Here is a 24156-nt window from a genome sequence, read left to right on the forward strand (position 1 = left end):
GCTAGTACTTTCCTAACTGTACATGTAAAATTACACTCCGGTTGCCCGTTGGATGACCCCTCTGCCAAAATATGCTAGCAACATAATTCACATTAAAACTCAGAGGCCAAACACCATTTGGAAAGAGCTTTATGTGTTTACACATCTCCAGCAAGTTCACCATTCAAAATTAATAGGCGATTTTCAACAAATATTCTTTGATCTATGATATCCTTTTTTGACACTCTAAAATATTAAACTTATAAACAAGAAAATCTACCAAAATACAAACATCCCACAACTGAATATTAGAATATTAATACAATGCGATTTTAAATTTGGTTGTTACATATTGGTATGCAAAACTGCACTTCTACAACATAACTTATATTTGTTCTTTCTATAGGATCAAAATCCCAATATCTTTGTCTCCTTTATTTTTTTTATTTATTTATTTATTTTTTTTTTATTTGTCAGAGAGAGAGCACGAGCGAAAGTGAGCACAGGCAGACAGAGTGGAAGGCAGAGTCAGAGGGAGAAGCAGGCTCCCTGCGGAGCAAGGAGCCCGATGTGGGACTCGATCCCAGGACGCTGGGATCATGACCTGAGCCGAAGGCAGCTGCTTAACCAACTGAGCCACCCAGGTGTCCCTGTCTCCTTTATTTTTAAAGATACACACAAAATACATAGAAAAATCTGTACGTTGAAGAGGTTTTCCTATTTAAAATTAAATCCTCTTTAAACTGGATAAGTAACTAGAAGAGCACATGAGGTGGCTTATGGAGTCGTGATATCCTGCATCTTACTATGAGTGTTGATTACACTGATGTGTTTACTTGATGAAAATTCATTTAGCATCTGTGTACTTTTTTGTATACTTTGTAATTTATAAAAAGCTTATTTAAATTCCCAATCTAAAAACCTTTCTTCCTATATTATAGGGATATCAAAGAAGCTAAAGCCTAGTGAAGAAAATAGACAAGTAATTAGGAAGTTCACTAGGGAGCTATGAGAGAATCAAATACTATGTAGGAGCACCCAGGAGTGGCATCTAACTCAACCTACAGGTTAAAAAAAAATAAATAAAAGCTTCCTGAAGATATAACTGACCTGAGTTCTCAATGGGAGAAGGGAAAGACAAGAAAGGAACAGAGATGGTAAGACCAGAGAAAAAGTGCCTTATCTGAGCAGAAACCCCAGTTCAATAAGGGTGGATCAAAGAATTTAAGGAAGGAAAGCCTAGAGAAGTAACAGGTCATGAGGAATCTCACATACAGTCCATGCTACAGTTAAGCTTTATCCTGAAAGCAGTGAGACAGCACTAAAGATCTTTCAATAGGAAAGGACATGATCAGATTTGCTTTTGTACTACAAACGTCATTTATAGCGTGTGCCATACTTGTGATCCCATCTTGTGAGAAATTAGCCTACACACTGCCCCATGCTTTTCACCATTATGATCCTGCCCCACACCCACAGGCACAAATAAACACATGGCCAACTAAATGGCCCGGAGTGATCACATGACCCAGGTATACAGACTTGTAGCAGCCCGTGAGAAAAAGACCTGAGCCAAAGAGATTGTTTCTTAGAAATTCAAACCAGAAGATTCCAGGGAGAAGGAAGAAGTCAGTAAACAGGAGCTCAAGTTAAAACGAGAGCATCCAGGAGGCACAATGTTGGCACAAAAGTAACAGAGTAGTTATAAGGAAGCAGAAGTTAGGAATAAATGGAAGTTAGGAGACAGCAGAGGAAAAAATGGAATAGAGAGAAAAAGTAAACCTAAGGGAAATAGTAAGAATAGTTAAGACAAGTTAACCAAAGAGCTCTAGAGTAAAATCTGTCTTTTCCTGCTTCTAGCTTTATTTATTAAACTCCTATTCTTCTTGAGACCAAGTTGTTTAGCTTTTCCTAGGTTCCTTTATGCATGTTTCCTTTCAAAAGAGCACTCTACTACTTACTGTAACTTGAGTCTCCTCTTTGCAAATGAAACAGCCTAACGAAAAGAGCATTTTAGAACACCTAATCTGGCAGCAGAGCAGATAATGAATGGGAGGCAAAACAAGAGGCAGAAAAGAGAAAGCAACAAGACCACTTAGAAAGCATTACAGGAGCAGCACAACAGACATCTGGGGTTAAGATAAAATAGAAACAGGGCACCTGAGTGGCTCAGTCAGTTAAGCATCTGCCTTTAGCTTAGGTCATGATCCCAGAGTCCTGGGATAGAGTCCCACTTAGCGCTCTCCACTCAGCAGGGTGTCTGCTTCTCTCTCTGACCCTCCCCCATCTTGTGCTCGCTCACGCTCCCGCTCTCTCTCTCTCTCTCACTTGCTTTCTCTCAAATAAATAATAAAATCTTTTAAAAAATAAAGTAGAAACAACAAAAATAGCAATAAGATATTATCTGAAATATCATGAGGGAGAATGTGCAGGATTTAATGATACTGGTAGTAAGGTACAGAGTGGAGGATGAGTCACAGGTTCTTGAAGACTTCTGGAGATGAAGATCATCATCAAGATAGGAAATCGAAAACAAAATTTTTTGTTGCAGTTTGTCTCCCTCTTTTTGGAAGAAAGAGAAGCAGAGAAAGAGTTTTATTTTAGGGGCACCTGAAAGGCTCATTGGTTAAAGCCTCTGCCTTCCAGTCAGGTCAAGATCTCAGGGTCCTGGGATCGAGCCCCGCACTGGGCTCACTGCTCAGCAGGGAACCTGCTTCCCTTCCTCTCTCTCTTTGCCTGCCTCTCTGCCTACTTGTGATCTGTCAAATAAATAAAAATCTTTAAAAAAAAAAAAGTTTTATTTTGTACAAGGCTGAAGTGCTTGTGAAATGTGAATCCAAGTGGAGATGTCCATTAGCAGTAATTCACAGAGATCTAAAGAGATCTATCTACACAGCAGCTCTAGATTTATGAATACATAAAGTCGATGTTAGATTTTAAAACATGACCCAAAATTCGCTAATATTTATTTCAAACTAAGTTAACAGAACCTGAAAAATCATGAAAACAAAGAAAATTAATATTTTGGGCAACCATATTTTCAAACATCCTGCACTTCTCCACAAATGAACACTGAGCCAACTTCTACAAGAGCAAAATCCAAATGATTAGAAAAGATGGATTTATGGTACTAATTTCTACTGAGGTTTTACCTTTTTTTTTTTTTAAAGAAAATCTAAGTTTAAAAAAAATCTAAGTTTATTCCATTTCCCTCATAAACTATCCACCACTAATGTTAACTAAGGGAAAAAACTTATCACATATTAGACTGTGTACTTTACTATTGATACTTATAGTAAGATTTTTTAAATAATTTAATCACTTAATTCACTAGCTTTAGACATTCGACTCTATCTACACTGTAAATGTTGGATCTCTGTCCTATAATCTGTTCTCCTCTCATTTATACCTTTTGCCCCAAAAATCTACTACAACCCAGAGGTTGATAATAAACTTAAGCCACAAATCCAGCTACCTCTTGCACATCAAGATCTGACAGAGGTGTAATCATCCAAATGCAACTTGTCACAAATTAAATTCTTCTTTCTTGGCAAAAATAAAAATAAAAAATCCCATTCCTCCCTCGTATCAATTCCCACTTCAGTGAAAGGTACAAGCTTGAAACCTAAATCTTGTATGAACCTTCTCCCTAATCTCAAATTCAATGAAATCACCAAGTCCTGTCTACTCCCAATACCCAAATACAGACCCGCTACCATCATTTGCCTGATATTCCTGCCTTTAGTCTCGGACTATTCTTTAATCTATTCTACCCACTGCAGCCACAGTGACCTTTTAAAAATGACAATCTGATCATTTCAGTGCCATAGTTTATTTCCTTCAATAACTTGGTAAGTATTATAATCACCATCAAAGCTAGTCACTCCACGGAAGCTCAGAAATTCAATGAGAACTTCAGTTATATCTTTTTTTGTAAATTCAATAAAAAGAGTCACTAGGAAATTTGAAATCCTGATAATTACTTAGGATATAAACAGCTAATACATTTCAAAGAAAAGCACGTAGTGTTGGTTGTAAAAGCAAAGACTAAAAATAATCTCGACATCATAAAAGCAATACTATCCAGCCCATAAATGAGGCATTTCCATATGTACTGTTGTTATATGATTTCTAGGATCTACTATGAGGTAGGGGGTGAAGGGGCAAAAGCTATAGAGTGTACAGGAAGCTACAGAGTGTGAAGTATTTGTGGTGCTTCTTAAGAGTATAATTTAATAATATAAATCTGAGAATGTATAGGTTTGTGTATGCTAAAAATATCACAGGAAGAACCCACATAAAGATGGAAATATAAGTTGCCTCTAAAGAGTGAAAATGGGTGATTGGAGAATACAGGGGGAAGAAAAACTTTTTACTGCATATTCTTTTGAATTTCTTGACTTTTATACTATGTCTAATTATTACCTATAATTTCAGTATGATGTTCTCCCTCCTCAGCTTCACACACACAAAATAAAAATTTTTTAAGTACTAACTACAAAAACCTCACTATACTTCATCCCTATACCAATGTTTAAAATTAGATACTGGTCATTTAGTGTAACACTACATTTCCTTCTTGACAACTCATTAGTTCAACTTCCACAAAATTTTATCCACTATTTCACTATTGCTGAGAAGGCTGTTGGTAATGACATCAGTCAACACTGCATGGTAACTGTACTTGCTTCAGGAAGCAGAAATGTATTATTAAATTGACATCAAAATCTTCAAAGATCAAGAAAAAACACAAAACTTACTTTTTTCCAGAAAATTCAAAACAACACATTAAAAAAAATCCCCCAGTATCATTCAAAAACAGAGGGAAAAAATGCGTAAAAATCTAGAGGAAGGTGAAGCGAATGATATTACATGGAGACACTGTCACATCCCTTAGTGTAATGTCATTTAATCCTTATAAAGGTCCCTTAAAGTCACACGTTCTACAGAAGACACAAGATGAGAAGCAGGCTGTGTGACCTATCAACACACACACCCTCTGCCCTGGACTTCCACACTCTTCCCAGTCCCTCCCTTCTCAGCCACCAGATCAAACCCTCCAAACACGGGTGTCAGTTGGTCCCCTTAAGCCCCACGGGCGAGGGGAGGGGGCGGGGAGACACCAGGTTAAGCAAACATCCCTCCAGGATTTAATGGAAAACCCTTTCAACCAAAGAAAAGAGAAAGATAACAAGGTCTGCCCGAGAGAAGGGCTGGGGAAAGGCTGCTGTCTGATGATGTCTAAGAGGTGCTGACCAGATCCCCTGGGAGGTGAGAGCATCACCACACTACCCCAAAGCCGAGGTGGTGCGTAGGGCTGATGGAGAGCAAGCTGGGAGGGAAGGGGTCAGCAGGAACGGGGTGGCTGCGATGGACGTGCCGTGGAGCTGGGGGTCGCTATCGGTTAGGGGGCGGCCGTGACTGGGTCTCGGAGGAACTGTGACCGGGTCAGCTTACGGGAGGCCGTAACAGTGCCTGAAGGCTCCATTAAGAGTCCTAAGAGAGTCCGAGGGGGCTTTTAATGGGCTGTGTTGGGGTGGGGGCCCCAGAACGGCCGGGGCTGGCGGGCAGGGGTGGTGTCCGGCCAATGGAAGATACGCTGGGTGGGGTCTACAAGGGACCCCGCGCGGCGATCGCGTGTCTGGGAGGCTCCCGGGCAGACCCGCTCGCGGGGCGTCTCCGCTGGGGCGGGGCGGGGCGGCCCCGCAGGAGCCAAAGAGCTAGACCGAGACGTGGGCCGGGCCGCGCGGCAGGGCCGCTCCGCGGCTTGGGCGGGTCTTACCTCGGGCTCCGCCGCGGTGGCCACCACAGCCCCCTCCTCTTCGCCAGAAGCCACTTCCCACCCGCGGCCCCAGGGTCAGGCCGCCGGAGACAGCAGAGGCTAAGGCCACCAAGGGTCGGACGGTTCCGGGAGGGTGGGCCCAGCAGCCTCAGGGTCCGAGAGAGCGGCCGCCGCGCATCCCCCGCCCTGTCAGAGAGACTCCGCCCGGTCGGGGCAGGCACATACCCCGCCGCACCCCGCCCAGAGAGCACGCGTCGGACCGCCGCCTCAGCCGCTCTCGCTGTCTCTGCGGGTGCCGCGGGTACCTCCGCCGCCTCCTCTCACAGTCCTTGAGGTACTCTCAGCAGCCACAGCCAACCGCCGCCGCGTCCCTAGTCTGCTCAGGCCCGCGCGCCCCCGAACCCGCGCACGCGGCCCCGCCCCGCGCGACTGCCCGGCTGCAGACGAGCAGGCGCGCGCGCACTTACCTCCCACGCCCCCTACCGCCCGCCGGAGCCGGCCAGCCTGCCGGCCTGGCCCCCGCACGTGACGCCGCCAGAGAGTACCTCAGGCGCCTGCGCAGGCACGCCCCATTCGTCCGCCCCAGGCGGCCCCGCCCAGACTTTTCTTCCTCACCTTACGGCAGAGCTCGGAACCATGCCTCAAATTCTCACTCCAGTAGAGAGGAATGTCGCAAGGTTGGGGTAAAAAACTCTGGGTTTGCGACCGTAGCTTTCGCTTTCCGGCCAACACAGAGGTGCCTGAAGGCTGGTTGGGGTGGTGAGGCCCGAGGCAGGTAAGAAGCCACCTTCCCACTTTGGTTGGTCGGGCGGTCTGTCCCGGCGGGGAGCCGCTTTTCAGCCCTCGCGGATTTGGCATATCCTTGCCCCCTTCCCAGTTCTGGTGCCGGATTCTCAGCACCGCCCCTCTTAGCACACGCCCCTTCCCACGCACACGCCCTCTCCCCCGCATTTCCCCGCCTTGGTTTCCTAGTCTGACTTTCCATTCAATTTTCAGACTTTTCAAGGAGTGCTTTCTCGTGCTTCATACTCTAGGAAGTCAGAAGTAAATGAAACAATTTTAGCTTTCTCAAGTGTGGTGTTATGTGGGAGACGTTGAGAGAATCCGCAGTAGTAATAAAGTAAAACTATGGGGGCGCCTGGATGGCTCAGTCCTTAAGCGTCTGCCTTCCGCTCAGGTCCTGATTCCAGGGTCGTGGGATCGAGTCCTGCCTCGGGCTCTTTGCTCCCGGCGGGGAGCCTGCTTCTGTCTCTGCCTCTGCCTGCCACTCTGCCTGCTTGCGCGCGCTTTCTCTCTCTGACAAATAAATAAAATCTCTTTTTTTAATGTATGACAGAAAAAAAGCAGAGAACCCTCTGAGCATGGAAGAGGAGCCCCCGATTTTGTGGAAGGAGTGGGGGAAACTGTTTCCAAGGTGACCTTTGAGTCACTCCTAAGTTGTGTTAAAAGACTAGTGAGTGTGGCTAGCCAAGAAATAGGAGATAGAAGCAGAGAGAACGGTGGGTGCAAAAACATATGACAGTATTGACTGTAAGAGTAAAACGTTGGAGGAGTAGAGTTGGTGGAGGCCATAGGCGTAGATTACCCGTTAAAAAAGCCTCGTTGTAAAGGGTGAAGAGAGATGAGGGGCGAGAATGTGGGCAGAAAGAATCTTTAAAGATGGGAGACTTAGGCGTAAAAGGGTACCATGGAACCCACAAATGGACAATTCATGGATGAAGGTGGCTAATTTATAGCATCAAGGACAGTAGTGTAACTCAACCTATGTGCACGTTAGAATAACCTGAGAAGCTTTTTTGTGTGTTTGGGGGGGGGTGGTTGTTGTGGTTGTTGTGTTTTGTGTGGTTTTTTTGTTTGTTTGTTTGTTTGTTTGACAGAGAGATCACAAGTAGGCAGAGAGAGAGAGGGAAGCAGACTCCCCGCTGAGCAGAGAGCCCGATGCAGGGCTTGATCCCAGAACCCTGAGAACATGACCTGAACCGACGGCAGAGGCTTAACCCACTGAGCCACCCAGGTGCCCCGTTGTTGTTTTTAAAATAAAACCAATGCTCCTGTTCTAACAAACTCTGGGGTGAGGCGCTCAAGCGTCAGTATTTTTTAAAGGCTCCTGAAGTGCACTGAAGGTTGAGAACCACTAGAGGAAAAGAAAGGATGGAAAGTTAGGAAGGGCAGGAAGTTGATGTCGTTAGCTCTGTAACATTAAGATGGAAGTCAATGGATGAGAGTTGGGGATGGAATGCAAAGCTTGAGCACAGTGATGGCAATTTTGGATAAATACTCCGGGCCGTGGGAAAGGCGTCATTTCTGCCTTTCCTTTCAGCACAGTTCCATCCCTCAATCTTATGAAGTCCACCTCATGGCTCTCCCCTTTCCCTACTATCCAGCAGCATCTATCAGCTGGGGATCCAACCTTAGAGCTCAATCAAGGGCATATTCATTTCTGTCCCCAAAAGAGCGAAGTCAGCTTGAGATTCGAAGATTGACTTTACTCCCCTAGAGATTACTGCAGTGCCTTGCCTATTTAGAATCTGTCTTCTGTTATTCAGCAATCATTTAAGTTAGGAGAGAGATATAAAGACAGTTAAAATATAACCCTATTTAGATCTCATAGTATTAGTGAAAACAAACCTTTTAAAAGAACAATTCAGGGCACCTGGGTGGCTCAGTGGGTTAAGCCGCTGCCTTTGGCTCAGGTCATGGTCTCAGGGTTCTGGGATTGAGCCCCACATCGGGCTCTCTGCTCAGCAGAGAGCCTGCTTCCTCCTCTCTCTCTGCCTGCCTCTCTTCTCTGCCTGTTTGTGATCTCTCTCTCTGTCAAATAAATAAATAAAATCTTTAAAAAAAAAAAAAAAAAAGAACAATTCAGTTGGCAGGCAGAGAGGTCTCTATAAGGCAAAGCCAAAGCAGTGCATGGCTACTGTCTATTAACTAGGGCTAATCCAAAAACTTGTCTATCTGCCTGCAGATAAGACAGCGTTATATGACTAGGAATTAATATGAAGGGTAGGGGTGGGGCAGAGATAAAGATGATAAAGTGGGTGTGAACAGATGATAAGGAGCCTTGAATTCCAGGCTAAAGTATTTAGATTATCTACTCTAAGCAATTAATAGCTATAAAAAACAAAGATAAAAATAAAATAACCTTTTTTTACACCATGGACTTATTTGGCAGCCTGACCTGTGGCCCCTATCTCAGAATGTTTTTAAATGTGAAAATAAAATAATAGAAACAAAATCAGTTTTATTGAAAATTTTAAAAATATTAAAAAACAGGTGTTTGATGTGGTCATATGTGTGTTTATGCATTAAATAACATCTGGCAGCAAGTAATTTCAAAATAGTGATGAGTATAAATTGTATTTTGAAATACTTTTGAAATTTTGAAATATTTTTAAAAACTTCATTGTGATATGAAAATATATTTCTGTTGGTGAAAAGATAGAGGGACTGCTAATACTACTGTGGATTATCCTATACTTATTGAAGAAAATTTAAATTTCAGTTAGATATTATCAAAAATCAAGATGCAGTTTTTTTCCCAGTCCAAGTTCATGGAACCTTTAATTCTTACTGCATCCTGGCCCATGGAGCATAGATTTATAAAAAGCTGACCATAATAGTTTTTTTTTTTTAAGATTTTTTATTTATTTATTTGACAGAGAGAAATCACAAGTAGATGGAGAGGCAGGCAGAGAGAGAGAGAGAGAGGGAAGCAGGCTCCCTGCCGAGCAGAGAGCCGGATGCGGGACTCGATCCCAGGACCCTGAGATCATGACCTGAGCCGAAGGCAGGGGCTTAACCCACTGAGCCACCCAGGCGCCCCGACCATAATAGTTTTAAGCAAGAACATGACAGATCAGATCTGTGTCTCAGAAGATACTGGCATAGTGTTCATTTCCCAGCCTCTCTCTGAGAGTAGGGAACTGGCTGTTTTCTTTTCTTCTTGTACCTAAGGGCAGCAACCAGTACTAATTCATTATTGCCTAACAATTTGGGGCTATAGGAATACTGAGCTTGTACTTATATATATGCAGGAGCATTTACTAGGAAATAAATTGGGAAAGATACATTGGGGCTCTTTTTGTGGAAATCATTGAATGCCAGAGTATGATTGGTACTAAATTTGGCAGATAATGAAGAGATTTTAAAATTTTTTGAGTAGAATAATTAATTAGCATTCTGTTTAAAAAACTAATCTAGCAGTAATGTGTAGATTGGATTGTCAAAAGACAGGAATGAGGGCACCTGCGTGGCTAAGTGGGTTAAGCCTCTGCTCAGGTCATGATCCCAGGGTCCTAGGATCAAGGCCCACATTGGGCTCTCTGCTCAGCGGGGAGCCTGCTCCCCTGCCCCCGCCTGCTTCTCTGCCTACTTGTGATATCTCTCTCTCTCTCTCTCTCTCTCTGTCAAATAAATAAATAAATAAATATCTTAAAAAAAAAGAAGAAGAAGAAGAAGACGACGACGACAGGAATGAAGAGTCTGGAACAGTAAATAATTTTTCTTAATTTTAACTAAATTTTACTATAATGTGATCTCTAAAGGGTCTGTTATGTTATTTTGTTTCCCCAGTGTGACTGTCTAGTCTAAAGAAATATAAATTGGACTAGATCACATACCTTTCAGTAGAGATGCCCATTTTTTTGTATTCTAAGTGATAATGTTAGTACTTCTGATGGGTAACGGCTTTTACAATATATATAGATTCCCAGGTGTTGCTAAGGCCTTCCTTGATTAAATTCCATCTACACCTGTAAGTCCTATATTTCTGACTTTTTAAAGTCAAGATTGCTTTCTCTTTGTCAATCTCTTAAACCTCTTAGATGAGTAGAATGCATTAGCAAACAAAAAGGAAGTCCTCAAAGCCCAGATAACCCATCTCTTTAGAAACTGATCAGTAATTAAAAAAAAGAAAGAAAGAAACTGATCAATACCAGACTATGCAAAACTTACAGATTCCAGCTAGTACCCAACTTGTATGTTTTTTTAAACATATTCAAAAAAAGTGATTATGGGGTCCAAGTGTTAACTAATCCAAATAAGTAATGTAAAGTTAACTTTCTGAATCAGTTTCTCTGAGAGACTACCTTCTTCAACATGACTAGCCTATATAGATCCTGTACATCTAACTATTGGAGACCATTTGAGTACTGATACGGTTCAATACAGACTGAGAATCAAGTTCATATAGAGGTTGAGGTTCATCTGTTTTCTCCTTTTTAGGGGAAGGGGAAACAGATATATCTGCAGCAAGAATACATGAAACTTACAAAGCTTTTTAAGAATCTTAATTACTTACAAAAGATCTCTGAAATTTCTTTTCTCTGTCTTCAAGCTAAATGGCTTCCCCTTCCACACCATCATCTGTTAGAAAAGCACTAAACACAATCTTGAAACTGAAAAAAAATTGTCCCAATTACAATTAGTATTTTTGAGCATCTAGATTATAGGTTTAAAAACTTGAGGCCTTCTGGGGTGCCTGGGTGGCTCAGTCAGTTAAGCGTCTGCCCTTGGCTCAAGTCATGATTCCAGGGTCCTGGGATTGGGCCCCACCCACATCATGCTCCCTACTCAGGGGGAGAATCGGTTTTTCCTTCTCCTCCCCACTTGTGCTCTCTCCCACTATCTCTGTCACTATCACGGTCTCTTTCTCTCTCTCAAATAAATGAATAAAATCTTAAAAAAAAAACTTGAGGCCCTCCTTCCCTTATGGCCAATGAATAAATACTCTCTCAGAGTACTGTAGTAGGTTCAATTCCTTCAAAACAAAAGCTTGGGATTTTTGGCCTTAGTTGGCTCTAATATTCTCATTACTATTAGTTGTAGTAACTTGGAATTTTACATCAGCAACTAAAATAAATAGTTGCTAGAAATATTTAGCCCTGCTTAAGCCCTTATATAATATATAAGTCAAGCTGGGTCAGATAACTCACAAATATTTGTGTTAATTAACATTTAAAGACAAATTGCTGGGGCGCCTGGGTGGCTCAGTGGGTTAAGCCGCTGCCTTCGGCTCAGGTCATGATCTCGGAGTCCTGGGATCGAGTCCCACATTGGGCTCTCTGCTCAGCAGGGAGCCTGCTTCCTCCTCTCTGCCTGCCTCTCTGCCTGCCTCTCTGCCTGCTTGTGATCTCTCTCTGTCAAATAAATAAATAAAATCTTTAAAAATAAATAAATAAATAAATAAATAAAGACAAATTGCTACAACAGAAAATTCCTTATGTATAATTGGGACACTTCAGATCTTGTTTTCCTATGAGTTCAATACAATAAAACATATACTCATTATTTCTTTTATTAATTTTTTAAATATTCATTGAGCCTCTACTATGTGCCAACCACTTTTTTGAAACCCATTAAGTGGGAGTTTGTAATAACAATTTACCTCTTAACTATTTATGAAATAATTATTTACCAGGCTTTGAAATCTATAGGAAAAATAAGATTAAAAGATGGTGGGTTTTCATACTCTTTAAAACTGTGTTTGGATATATCTACTGTGTGCTGAACACAGTGGTTATTTAAGAAATCAGTCAGATTACAACTTTAGCTTGATCACACCTTATGAGCTTTAATGTGTTGATGCATATGATAAAATCTGTCCACTCCTTTATAAAATATTATCTTACTCAGACCTCTCATTGAATCTATTGGCCTCCCCACACACTGTCTTAACAACCCCAGGTATTTTAAATTTTGCAGTTGTAAAAAGTCATTTCTCAGAAAATTCTCAGCAAAGCACAGTTTAAGAAAAGGCTGGTGTTTACATCAGGTTTAGAGGAAGGAAAAAAATGTGGTACAATTATAAATGGAACCTTTGAATTAGAAATGAGACTGAGAATAAAATTCTTTTCATAGTCAACAACACCTTAGCTTTTGATAGCCATACGTAGTAACAGAGCAGTAAATAGAGAACCTTAGTTCTAGAAGAAATCCTAAAAAGTCACCTAGTTTGGCCCAAGGCAGAACCAAATGGGATTTATGGTAGCAGAGTTAATAGGCACAATCATCATACCAAGTAGTTTTTCTACTTTGAGAGCTGAATTCCTCTTCTTATAAAATATTGATGTCAGAGGAATATTGCTCAAATTTGTAAGCAATTTATGAAATTAATAGATCTTCCTATGTTTATAACAATTTTGTTTTTAGGAGTTTTTCAAAATGTATTTTACTTCTGTATTTTGTTCAGGAAAAACATTTATTAAAATTTCTCCAGTTTGTCAATCACTAAAGAAAACAAGTATGAGTGAACTCTAATAATCTCTGCCTTCAAGAGGGATATATAAATCTTGATGGTAATTTTGATATTCCACTTTATACAAATCTTTGGATGGTTTAGGCTAACTTTAAAAGGAAATGTTTAATGGGGGAAATTGAAACCAAAAAAAAAAAAAAAAAAAAGTTTGAACTTCCTTCCTGAAAATATTTCTGCTTATGCTGCCATGAAGTGCACATTAGGTCTTGGGATTTTATTCTTTTTGTGAAATCGCAAATGGAATCATATATTAGAAGTTGAACGTAATCCAATTTTGGTAAACAGGTTAATTTTACATCTTTGTGTTTGAAGGTTTGTAGAAGAGAGATTAGACTTCCTCTGTTTTTTTCCCAGAGGACAGAAGTGAGACCAGTGAGCTAAAGAAACAGACATATTTTAGGTCAGTGTAAGAGTGGGAGGTGGTACATCTTTTTTCTTCCTGAATGGAAATAGCTGTATTTACTGGTTATGGGCTCACTATAAAAAGAAAGGGTAAAAAAATAAAGCAAGCAGACAGTATCAAAAGGTAGAAGGAAAAAAGCTAAGAAGTACTAATAATTCTCTTTTTAAAATGATATTTAAACTTTGGCTATCATTCTTGATTATTCTTGTGTAAATTTTATACAAAATTTTTTTAAAAGATTTTATTTATTTGACAGAGATCATGAGTGGGGGTGGGGAAGCAGGCTCCCTGCTGAGCAGAGAGCCTGACATGGAGTTTGATCCCAGGACCCTGAGATTACCACCCAGGCAGAAGGCAGAGGCTTAACCCATTGAGCCACTCAGGTGCCCCCGTTTTGTACAAATTTTGTATAAACTTCCTTTTCATAGCATATCATGAATATCTATGTCAGTAAATTTGTATCTATTATTTTGTTTTTTAATGGCTGAAATATTTCCTTGTATGAAATCTTGTTATTTAAATTTACCAGTCTTCTTTTGAACTTTCAGATTCTTTTAGTTTTTCTCTTATAAACATTGCTGTGATGAACATTCTTGTTAAATTTTTGCACACATCCTTAATGTTTCCCTTAAGATAGATTTCTGAAAGTGTAATGCCTGCATGTAGACATTTCTTAAGAATTAAAATATAATGGCAAACTACCCTTCAAAAAGCTTGCATTTGTTTATATTCCTATAAACAAGGAGAATGCCTGTTTTCCCATGGTCTCTCAGCATTGCGACTTATCAGTTTTCCTCATCGTTACTGATTTGATAGCTAAAGATGAAATCTTGCTTTAACTTGATTTCTTTTGATTACTAGTCAAGTGTTGAGTTTCTTTACGTGTGTTTATTGGCCAGTCACGTAAGTGTATTAAGCTCTATTTTCTTCCAATATTTTTGTTTCCTTAACACTTAAATTTTACTCCACCTAAAATATAATTTAATATAAGGTATGAGGTAGAGATCTAACTTCTTTTTTTATCAAATGTTTCACAGTTTGTTCAGTGCCATTTGTTAAATAGCTCAGCAAGCATATCCCAGACTTTATTGCACAGACAATAAGGTATTGATAGATATTCTGTTTAAAAAAAAAAAAAGTGTCTCATGGTCAAGTGAGTTTGGGGGAAGAAAAAAAAGACCAAGAAAAGTTACCTTTCTTTATTGCAGAACTTCTAGCTTCTAATATGCTTATGTGCCTTATGAATCTCCAGTAAGGAGTTTTAGGATGCAGCATTTCCCTATCTTACTTAACTATATAATCTTATTTCTTTGATTTCAAAAAATACCTATAAAATCTGTGAAACTGTGCTGTCTAAAACAGTAGCGAATAGCTACATGTAGATTTTTTTTTTTTTAAGATTTTATTTATTTATTTGACAGAGAGAGATCACAAGTAGGCAGAGAGGCAGGCAGAGAGAGAGAGAGGTGAGCAGAGAGCCCGATGCGGGACTCGATCCCAGGACCCTGAGATCATGACCTGAGCCGAAGGCAGCGGCTTAACCCACTGAGCCACCCAGGCGCCCGCTACATGTAGATATTTAAATTTAAGTTTAAGTTAATTAAAATTAAATATTCAGTTCATACTAGCCACATTTCAAGTGCTTAGTAGCTACATGTGGCAAGTGACTACTATTTTGGACATTACCTATAAGGAACATTTCCATAGTCACCAAAAGTACTATTAGACAGCACTCCTTTGGAACACAGTTCATTGAAACTGACTCCCAACCTAGTGTTTTTTTTTCTACTGAGCCAGCAGTTTCTTCCCTTAATTATATCAGCAGGTAATCAGGTTGGTAAATGTTGAATTATAAATTTTCCCTTTAAGGCTGTTTTTATTACCTTTTAGTAATTACCTTATTTTCTATAATAAATATTCAAGTAATATGCTTGGGTTTAAGGATTTTAAGATTAATATGAAAGAGTAGGCTCCTTTTAAAAAAAAATTAAGCCTTTGTTTATAACTGTTCTGTGCTCTGGTTTCAATATTACCTTCATTTAGCTACAGAAGTTGGAAGATACAATAAACTATAATTGCAGGGCTTGTATATACTGACAACATACTAACATTATTGCTTCCCTCAGGTAGAGAGAACAGTTTTCTCATCTTATGCCAAAGGTAAAGCACAGAGCACAGAGTCATGCCCTAGCTAGGTCTGTCTGTCCTTTATGACTTTGTGACTTTATAAAAAAGACAAACATGCTTTATTTTCAAGAAGTTACTGGAGCACCTGGGTGGTTCAGTCTGTTAAGCATCTGCCTTCAGTTCAGATCATGATCCCAGGGTCCTGGGATGGAGCCCTGTGTCAGGCTCCCCGCTCCCCCAGGAGCATTCTTCGCCCTCTCCCTCTGCCTGTCACTTACCTTGCTTGTTCTCTCTCTCTCTCTCTCTATCCCTCTTTTTCTCTCTCTTTCTCTCAAATAAATAAATAAAATATTAAAAAAAAAAAGAAATTCCCAAGTCCCATTATTACTACCATTATTATCACCATTCTGAGAGCCTACTGTATGTCAGATGACATGCAGAGTAGGTTTTTTTGTTTTATTTTGTTTTGGGTTTTTTTTTTTTAAGATTTTATTTATTTGTCAGAGAAAGAGGGGACAAGCAGGGGGAGCCACAGGCAGAGGGTAAAGCAGGCTCCCCACTGAGCAGGAAGCCCAATGTGAGGCTCAATCCCAGGACCCCGCGATCATGACCTGAGCCAAAGGCAGACATTTCACTGACTGAGCCACCCAGGCATCCCCATGCCGAATATTTTTACTCTTATTTTGTGTAACAACCCTGTGAGGAAGGTGTTTTTATTACCTCATTTTACAGATGAGGAGAATGAGGCCCAGAAAAAGAATAAATAACTTGCCCGGAGTCACATAGATAGGCAAGTGGCAGAGTCAGAGCCTGGACCCAGAGCCTCCTAACTCCAAAACATAGAAATATAGTATGATTTATGGGACTTTACAAATAGAATTGGGAGATTATTGCCTCCTTAGTTCACTCCCCAATCTTCCTTACCATCCACTAAGAACAAGTCCATAGGTCTTATTTCTGAAGGAATTTACTATTTATTAACAGAGGAGAACAGAAAAAACAAAACCAAAGCAAAAATGGGGTTGTAAAAGATAATACAAACATCTTAAGAGGCCTTATTTATCTTGTCTTCCTTAATCCGTATGGTCTGACTCCTTTCTTTGAAATGCTTCAGTCCTCTGGCAAACATTTATTGTACTTTAGATACCCCAACCACAGTGCTCACTATATAGAAAGGAAATATCCCTAGGATGGTTCTAGATGGCTCTTGGTTCTTTTGGTAGGTCCCTTTCTGTCACCCTTTCCCTACCCCATTAATAACGGGATCATCCTTTCAGTCACCCCAACTAAAACCCACAGACCATTTCCCAATTCTTCTCTCTTATCCACTATTCTCTGGTCACTTACTGAGTCTCTGTCTACAGTACCTTTTCCTCCTTGCCTCCCCATTTCTACTACCATTTCCCCTGATTTAGGTCATTTCCTCCTATATCTTCACTATCACTTTCAATAAAATTCTACTTTGATCTTTTTTTCCATATTCTTTTTTTATATTTATTTATTTATTTGACAGACAGAGATCACAAGTAGGCAGGGAGGCAGGCAGAGAGAGAGGGAGAAGCAGGCTCTCCGCGGAGCAGAGAACCTGATGCCGGGCTCGATCCCAGGATCCTGAGATTATCACCTGAGCCTAAGGCAGAGGCTTTAACCCACTGAGCCACCTAGGCGCCCATCTTTTTCCATATTCTCTCCCTACCAATTAATCCTATATACCGCAGCTGAATTAGTAAACTTAATAAAGCACCAGCCTTGCCATAATGGCTTCCCATTTCCTCCAGTATAAATTTCGAACTTTTTCACCTGAATTTCAGTCCATTACCATTTAGCTTTTAATAATCTTCATCTACCCTCACCTGCATCCTGACTCTAACTTCATTCCAGGCAGACTGGACCACTCTTCTTAAGGCACTTCCTTTGTGTCTCTTACCTTCCTAATGCCCTCCATGCATCCAACTCTACCTGCCTTTCAAGAGCCCACTTTTACATCACTTTCTTCGTGAAATTTTTCCTGATCTCAGCTCTCCTTCCCTTTCACCCTCTTAGCCAGGGGTCATTGTTCCCTATTCTGAATTCCCATACATTTTATTTCTGCCCCTTGTGGGTTTCTTATCTCATTGACTATAAGCTACCTTGTACATCTTGGTATCTCCCACAGTAGCTAATATTGGGTATTCAGGAGTGCCTGGGTGGCTCAGTCAGTTAAACGTCTGCCTTCGACTCAGTCACAATCCCAGAGTCCTGAGATCAAGTCCCACATCAGGTTCCTTGCACAGCAGGGAAGGGGGGGTCTGTTTCTCCCTCTGCCTCTCCCCCTGCTCATGATCTCTCACATGCTCTCTCTCTCTCTCTCTCAAATAATAAAATCTTTTTTAAAAAATTGGGTTCTCAGTAGGTGTTTATTGACTAAAATAATTGTATATTTATGATGTCTTCATTATATATGTATTATATATATAATATATACATAAATATATGTATATTTATGATGTCTTCATTATAACCACATTATAACTTCACTGAGCTTAAGCTTAAGCTCAGTGAGGGTAAGAATCAGGACTATTTTATTCCCATTCTGTATTTCCAGTCCCTAGCACAGAGGAAACACTCAATAAACATTTATTGAATGAAATACAGTTACCCGTTGTTGGGATATAAATTTCTCCATGACACAGTAGATGTCTGGAGCTACTACTTTATGTTACATTTTTTAAAAAATCTTAGTTATCAGTGTTTCTTCATTTTATATTGACATATACTCTGTGAGAAAGGTCATGTATTATTCTCACTTTACAGAAGAGGATATTGAGGCTTAAAGAAATTAAGTAGTTTATTTATGATCACACAGCCAATGAGTGACAGAACTGAGTCTAAAATTTAAGTCTTCAGATGTGGAGTTTAGAGTTTTTCTTTGCTAATGATGGTTTGGCCTAAGGCTAGTTTGGTTCCATTTGCTTTAGGATTGTTGTGGTTAAACTATTGTAGTCATGCAATCCTTCCATCCAGTGGGATAGAGCCAGATCCTTGATTGACCCATTATCTGTCTTTTGGGTATTTTCAAAATCCAAACACTAAGACTTTTTTTGAAAGAAATCTTGGCCTTTTTGGTCACTCCCTCCAAGCTGAGATGCCTGTCTTTTCAGGTCTCCTTGTAGATTTCTGTCCCTAGTTGGTTTGGTTATTAAGATACGAATTTGATTTCAGCTGATAGTGTAGAGAGTAGGTCTCCGAGTATTTGCCAAGCAGTACAATATGGCATTTACCACTACACAGTATTCAATGAAAGCATGGAGAAGGGGGCGGTGGGAGTTTGAGGGAGACTTGCTGGATGCACAAGCAGTCATTCCCTTTTCATATTCATTTACTCTTAAGTCAGATCAGCAGCAAGCTGAGTATCTAGCCTCCATAGACTTGCTTTTACTAGAATGCTATTTATTCATTTGCCATCAGGCTGGACATGAAGGATTCTTTTAAGAAACAATCCTCTGAAACTACTTCATCTACTATAAAAATATTTTGGCATATTATTCATTATGATACACTGTGTCTTTTATGAAAATTTCTTGAACAAAAACTGTCTAAACTTAATACAAAGAATGCTTTTACCTCTTCTGAGCAATTGCTTTGTTTTTACCTTATGGACATTGTGAATGTTTAACTTAATGCTCTCTGGTTAGCTGCCAAAAAGCTTACAGCCAGGTTTGTGGCCCACCCATAGCAATGTGCTCTATGCCTCGTTAACTTTGGTCCTGGCTCTAGTTTGTGTCTCTGCTGAAGTTATTCTCTCTTCCTAAGAAAATCTTAATTCATGCCATCTTATTTTGTATATCTGTATTAAGACATTTTTTTCTCATAAACAGCTTTATATTGTTTCTGAAATAGTTCAACCATGATATACTCTATGCACCTAAAACCATCTTTGGTGCTTCTTAGTTACCTCACTTACTTTAGGCTTTTTCTCTTGAGGGGTATGTTTATTTTTCTGTGTAGGTTTTTGCAGGGTTTTAATTACAGGAAAATGGTTGTACCACAAAATTTTATTATTTTAGTAGTGTGATCAAGTGGTAGAAACTTGGTCTAACGGCCAGAATTGATTAAATTGATTATTCTAGCCCAGTCTTTCACAGAGATGGTTACATTTTCTTACAGTATGCTTTGTTTTGTACTCTTTCTTCATGTGACTGTTGATTGCTTTGTGATTTGTAGTGATGTAATGCTGCCAGGTCATGAATAGCAGTTAGCTCTCTTTTGCTCAGATACTATGTTACCCTCCACTCTGATCAGACTTCCTGTCTTTGTTAGCACCTTACCTTGGGTGACCATGACTATATTAATCTTAAAACTCATATAATTTGTCCTGCTCTACTCTAAATTAGTCATGCTTCTGTTTGGACAAGATAAGAGGAATAGATGTTTGTTTTCAAACCTCATTTGCTTTCATTGATATGGAGTGCTATCTAGATTTTCCTTACTAATAGCAATTAATGATATAAATACTGTTGGTACAACATTTTATATTCTTTCCATTACCTTTGAGTGAAACTGTGTGGCCTCTTCTACACTTCACTGAGGGATGTAAAGCAGATCTATATCCTTTTCACAGACAACAAAAGCCAGGACAAAAGCATAAGTTTGTGATAGGACTGGGGCTAGATCCAGGTCTCTTGATTCCTGTGCCTAACTACCTTTCAGTTTACAAAAAAATACTTACATGTATTTTTTAAAGATTTATTTATTTATTTATTTGAGAGAGAGAGAGCACAAGAAGAAGAAGAGGCAGAGTGAGAGGGAGGAGCAGACTCCCTGCTGAGCTGGAAGCCCAACTTGAGGCGTAGTCCCAGGACCTAGAATCATGACCCAAGCCCAGCGCAGATGCTTAACCACCTGAGCCATGCAGGTGCCCCCTAGCTTATATTATAAAATTACATAGTCTTTATCTTACCACTTGAGGTTAAAGATGGGAAGTGAACTAGGACATATTATATCACTCATGCTCGCAACTCGGGCACAACCAGGAATGGTTTTCATTTGTGTTACTCTCACAATTTTCTATTCTTGAAATTGTAGTTCTTTTTTTTTTTTTTTTTTAAGATTTTATTTACTTATTTGACAGACAGAGATCACAAGTAGGCAGATAGGCAGGCGGAGAGAGAAGGGAAGAAGCAGGCTCTCTGCGAGAGCCCCATGTAGGGCTCGATCCCAGAACCCCGAGACCACGACCCGAGCTGAAGGCAGAGGCCTTAACCCACCGAGCCACCCAGGTGCCCCGAAATTGTAGTTCTTTTAACTACAACTCTAATCACTGTCATTTTCCATTATGGAATGAGGAAGCAATATTTTTATCTTTTTAAAATTAATGTTGAAATGGAAACTATTTCCTTTGTTAATGAGCAACATTTTTCTTTAGACTCTTTGAAAATTCACTTTAATATAAAAATAATTTGCCATTATTATCATGCATAAAGGGACAAATAAGTATATGGTTAATGCTAGGAAGTTTCATAAATATTTGTTATAATTTTAACAAAACTCTTCCTCTAAAGAGGAAATTAAAAACTCATGCTTATTGGGGCACCTGGGTGGCTCAGTCATTGGGCAACTGGGCGAAGACCCAGACCCTTAGGCTTGGGTCATGATCCCAGGGTGCTGGGATGGAGGCCTGCATCGGCCTCCCTGCTCAGCAGGAAGCCTGCTTCTCCCTCTCCCTGCTTGTGTTCCTCTCTTGCTGTGTCTCTCTCTGTCAAATAAATAAATAAAATCTTTTTTTTTTAATCATGTTTATTGGTTCAGCATGAAAAATCCCCAAAGTTTTCATTCTAACTAATTGTTAATATATAGCACGTAAGTTAGGGTGTCTTGAATGTTTACTCTTCGTCAGACATTCTTGCTGAACACTTTGCGATTATATTTAATCTTTACCAAAACCCTGTAAGACCCTCATTTTACACCCAGGCATCATATTCAACAGTAAATATTATCTTCTGCTCTCCTTCAGCTTCTGAAATTTCTCATCAACCCTGGTCAGTACAAGATGGACCCTGTAGTCTTGAGTTACATGGATAGTCTACTGCGGCAATCAGATGTCTCACTATTGGATCCTCCAAGCTGGCTCAATGACCATATCATTGGATTTGCCTTTGAGTACTTTGCCAACTGTCAGTTTCATGACTGTTCTGACCGTGTCTGCTTCATCAGCCCTGAAGTTACCCAGTTCATCAAGTGCACTAGCAACCGAGCAGAGATTGCCATGTTCCTTGAACCCCTGGACCTCCCCAACAAAAGAGTTTTATTTTTAGCCATCAATGATAATTCCAACGAGGCAGCTGGGGGAACCCATTGGAGTTTGTTGGTTTATGTCCAAGATAAAAATAGCTTTTTTCACTATGATTCTCATAGCAGAAGTAACTCAGTCCATGCAAAGCAGGTAGCAGAGAAACTGGAAGCTTTCTTGGGCAGAAAAGGAGACAAACTGGCCTTTGTGGAAGAAAAAGCCCCTGCTCAACAAAACAGTTATGACTGTGGGATGTATGTGATTTGTAACACTGAGGCCTTGTGTCAGAACTTCTTTAGGCAACAGCCAGAATCACTATTGCAGCTACTCACTCCTACATACATCACAAAGAAAAGAGGAGAATGGAAAGATCTCATTGCCAGACTTGCCAAAAATTAGCTATCAAAGTATATCTGTGACTTTTGAAGTCTTTTCTCTCTGCCCATCCCCATTTATTGGATGGCTGCAGTCTCAGTGCCTGAAGGAAGATGCCCAGTAGAGGGAATTTTAGTGTTCTTATTTTTCCCTGGAAGAATGTCCTCCTCTGCATTATCCAGATGGAAAGTTTCACTTTAACCCTAACGTGAGAGCAGTGTGCTCTGTGAAAATGTCTTGAAGTTATGTATCAAAACCTTAAAACCACGCTATCTTAACATTTATTCCCTTTTTGTCTCCCTTATCCACATTGGCTTATCCCTAAGGAAAAGCAGTGATCTTTAAAGAAATCAAGTATATGTGAAATCTAAAGGAATGCAAGAACATTCTAGAAGAATCAAGCTTCGGGTAGAAGCAGGTCAAGATCTAACCTAATTCAAGATCTAAATATTGGGAGAATAAAATACTCATTTCTGTGGTATCTCTTCTATTCGCCATGAGAGGCTTTCCTGGCTGTCTTTGTAACCTTTGCAGATACTTGATAAAGATGATGTTAGCCCATCTCCCACCATCTGATTTCTGGACTGCTTTAAGAGAGGGGGGGATCTTGAGTAACTTCATTAAAATATATGGCTGCTGGACCTTTTAGTTTGCTCACTGGATGGGTTGACTTGCTGCTCTGCATCGATAACAACTTTTCTTCACTTTGTCTGTTACCCAGGCATACAGTCCTTCCTTAACATCCAAAGTTCTGTGGCTTTAAAACTCATAGCTGATAACTTCCTAAGGTTACCTGTTATTTCTAATAAGTATTGCTGCTTTCTGATAGTCATAATTTTTCCTTTCCTCTCTATCTGTAGTCTGGCAGAATTGGTTTGTTATGTCATGGTGATATCAGGGGTATTCTTGTATCTAAAACTTGCAGACTTAAGGTTGGTTTGTTTTTGCGATTATAAAGCAGAAAAAGTGACCTTTCTCAACCCTTCCATTTAATTCAAAACGGAAACGATGTTATTTTTTAAATATGGAACCAAGAATAAAAAATGCTATCCCTCCTAAATCATTGATGTGCTTTTTCAGAGTTTCAAGTAATAAACAAGCAGATGATATGTACACACATTAATGTATACACATTAATTCTGCTCCTAACAAAAATTAGATTTCGGTGCATATGAGGCTTGAAAACCAAAGATTAGTTTCAGCTCGCTCCCCAGCCTACCTTTGTCCCCAGCCCTCATGGCCCAAAATAACCTCACCACTCAAAGTAACCGCAAAGGCAATAACTCAGTTCCTTTCAGTCAGGGAAAACACAGCGTAAGTAATACAGGTTACACAGCAAGCTGAGTAAAGGTGAATTGAAACTGAAAGTCTGAGAAAGCTACCAAAAAATGTCCATTTCAAGTCAGTGTGTTTTGGATAAAAAAGAGACCTAATAAAAATGGGAGCAGGAAAATAAAAGATCAGGAGCTGGCAATCAGCCATAGAGGTGAAATAGGGAGGGAAGGACAGCAAGAGGAGCAGCATAGATGGCTGAGGCCGTAAGTGTGGATAAAGATAAGGCAAAATCATTTCAGTTAACTGTTGGCTTCGGTATCTAGACTATGAAAGACTGAGAGTCTCTCTGGGAAAAGTTGTTCTGATAACACAGAGTATGTCTTTAAATGTCAGATTGTCTTCCTCTTAGAAGTCAATCCATATGAGAGCAATCTTTCCTGACTCCCTAAAAGTCATCCCAGAAATAAATTATTTTTTTGAACTAAACTAGTAGTCTTTAAAAAAGATAAAATCTGAGGTCCTCTTTTCCGAATACATAACACGTTTGGACTGTGCCGCATGTTAGTCTTCTATAAAACTTTTGAGTATGCCATTTGTAAGTGTTAGCATTATAAATAACAAGATTTTAAGAGTTTACTTGTAGTATGTCCCTAGGTACTCTAATAGCCATAGGTTATGCCCTTGCTAGACCA

At 40.0% G+C, this 24156-nt stretch overlaps 2 protein-coding genes across 36 annotated transcripts in view; one reads left to right on the forward strand and one right to left on the reverse strand.

Annotated features, from left to right (window-relative positions):
* MYO9A (myosin IXA) overlaps window positions 1-6637 on the reverse strand; it is a 275439-nt gene extending 268802 nt beyond the window's left edge. For 11 of the 35 annotated variants that reach the window (XM_082735688.1, XM_082735673.1, XM_082735699.1 and 8 more), the window contains exon 1: window positions 5762-6252. The gene's annotated coding sequence lies outside the window, so the exon portion shown is untranslated. Of the gene's footprint in view, window positions 1-5761 lie in introns of all 35 variants that reach the window. The other 24 variants (XM_082735693.1, XM_082735692.1, XM_082735697.1 and 21 more) reach the window with 16 other exon arrangements.
* On the forward strand, window positions 6409-23249 carry SENP8 (SUMO peptidase family member, NEDD8 specific). Its single transcript, XM_082735715.1, has 2 exons — window positions 6409-6536; window positions 21539-23249. Exon 2 carries the CDS (start codon window positions 21575-21577, stop codon window positions 22211-22213), a length of 639 nt encoding a protein of 212 aa, XP_082591841.1. The 5' UTR covers window positions 6409-6536; window positions 21539-21574; the 3' UTR covers window positions 22214-23249.
* Window positions 23250-24156: the final 907 nt, after the last annotated feature.

This window comes from Mustela nivalis (genome assembly GCF_964662115.1).
Source record: "Mustela nivalis genome assembly, chromosome: 6".
Taxonomy (NCBI): Eukaryota; Metazoa; Chordata; class Mammalia; order Carnivora; family Mustelidae; genus Mustela; species Mustela nivalis.

Excerpts from the sequence above, each read along its gene's own strand:
- SENP8 (XM_082735715.1), top strand. The coding sequence starts at position 21,575 with ATGGACCCTGTAGTCTTGAGTTACATGGATAGTCTACTGCGGCAATCA.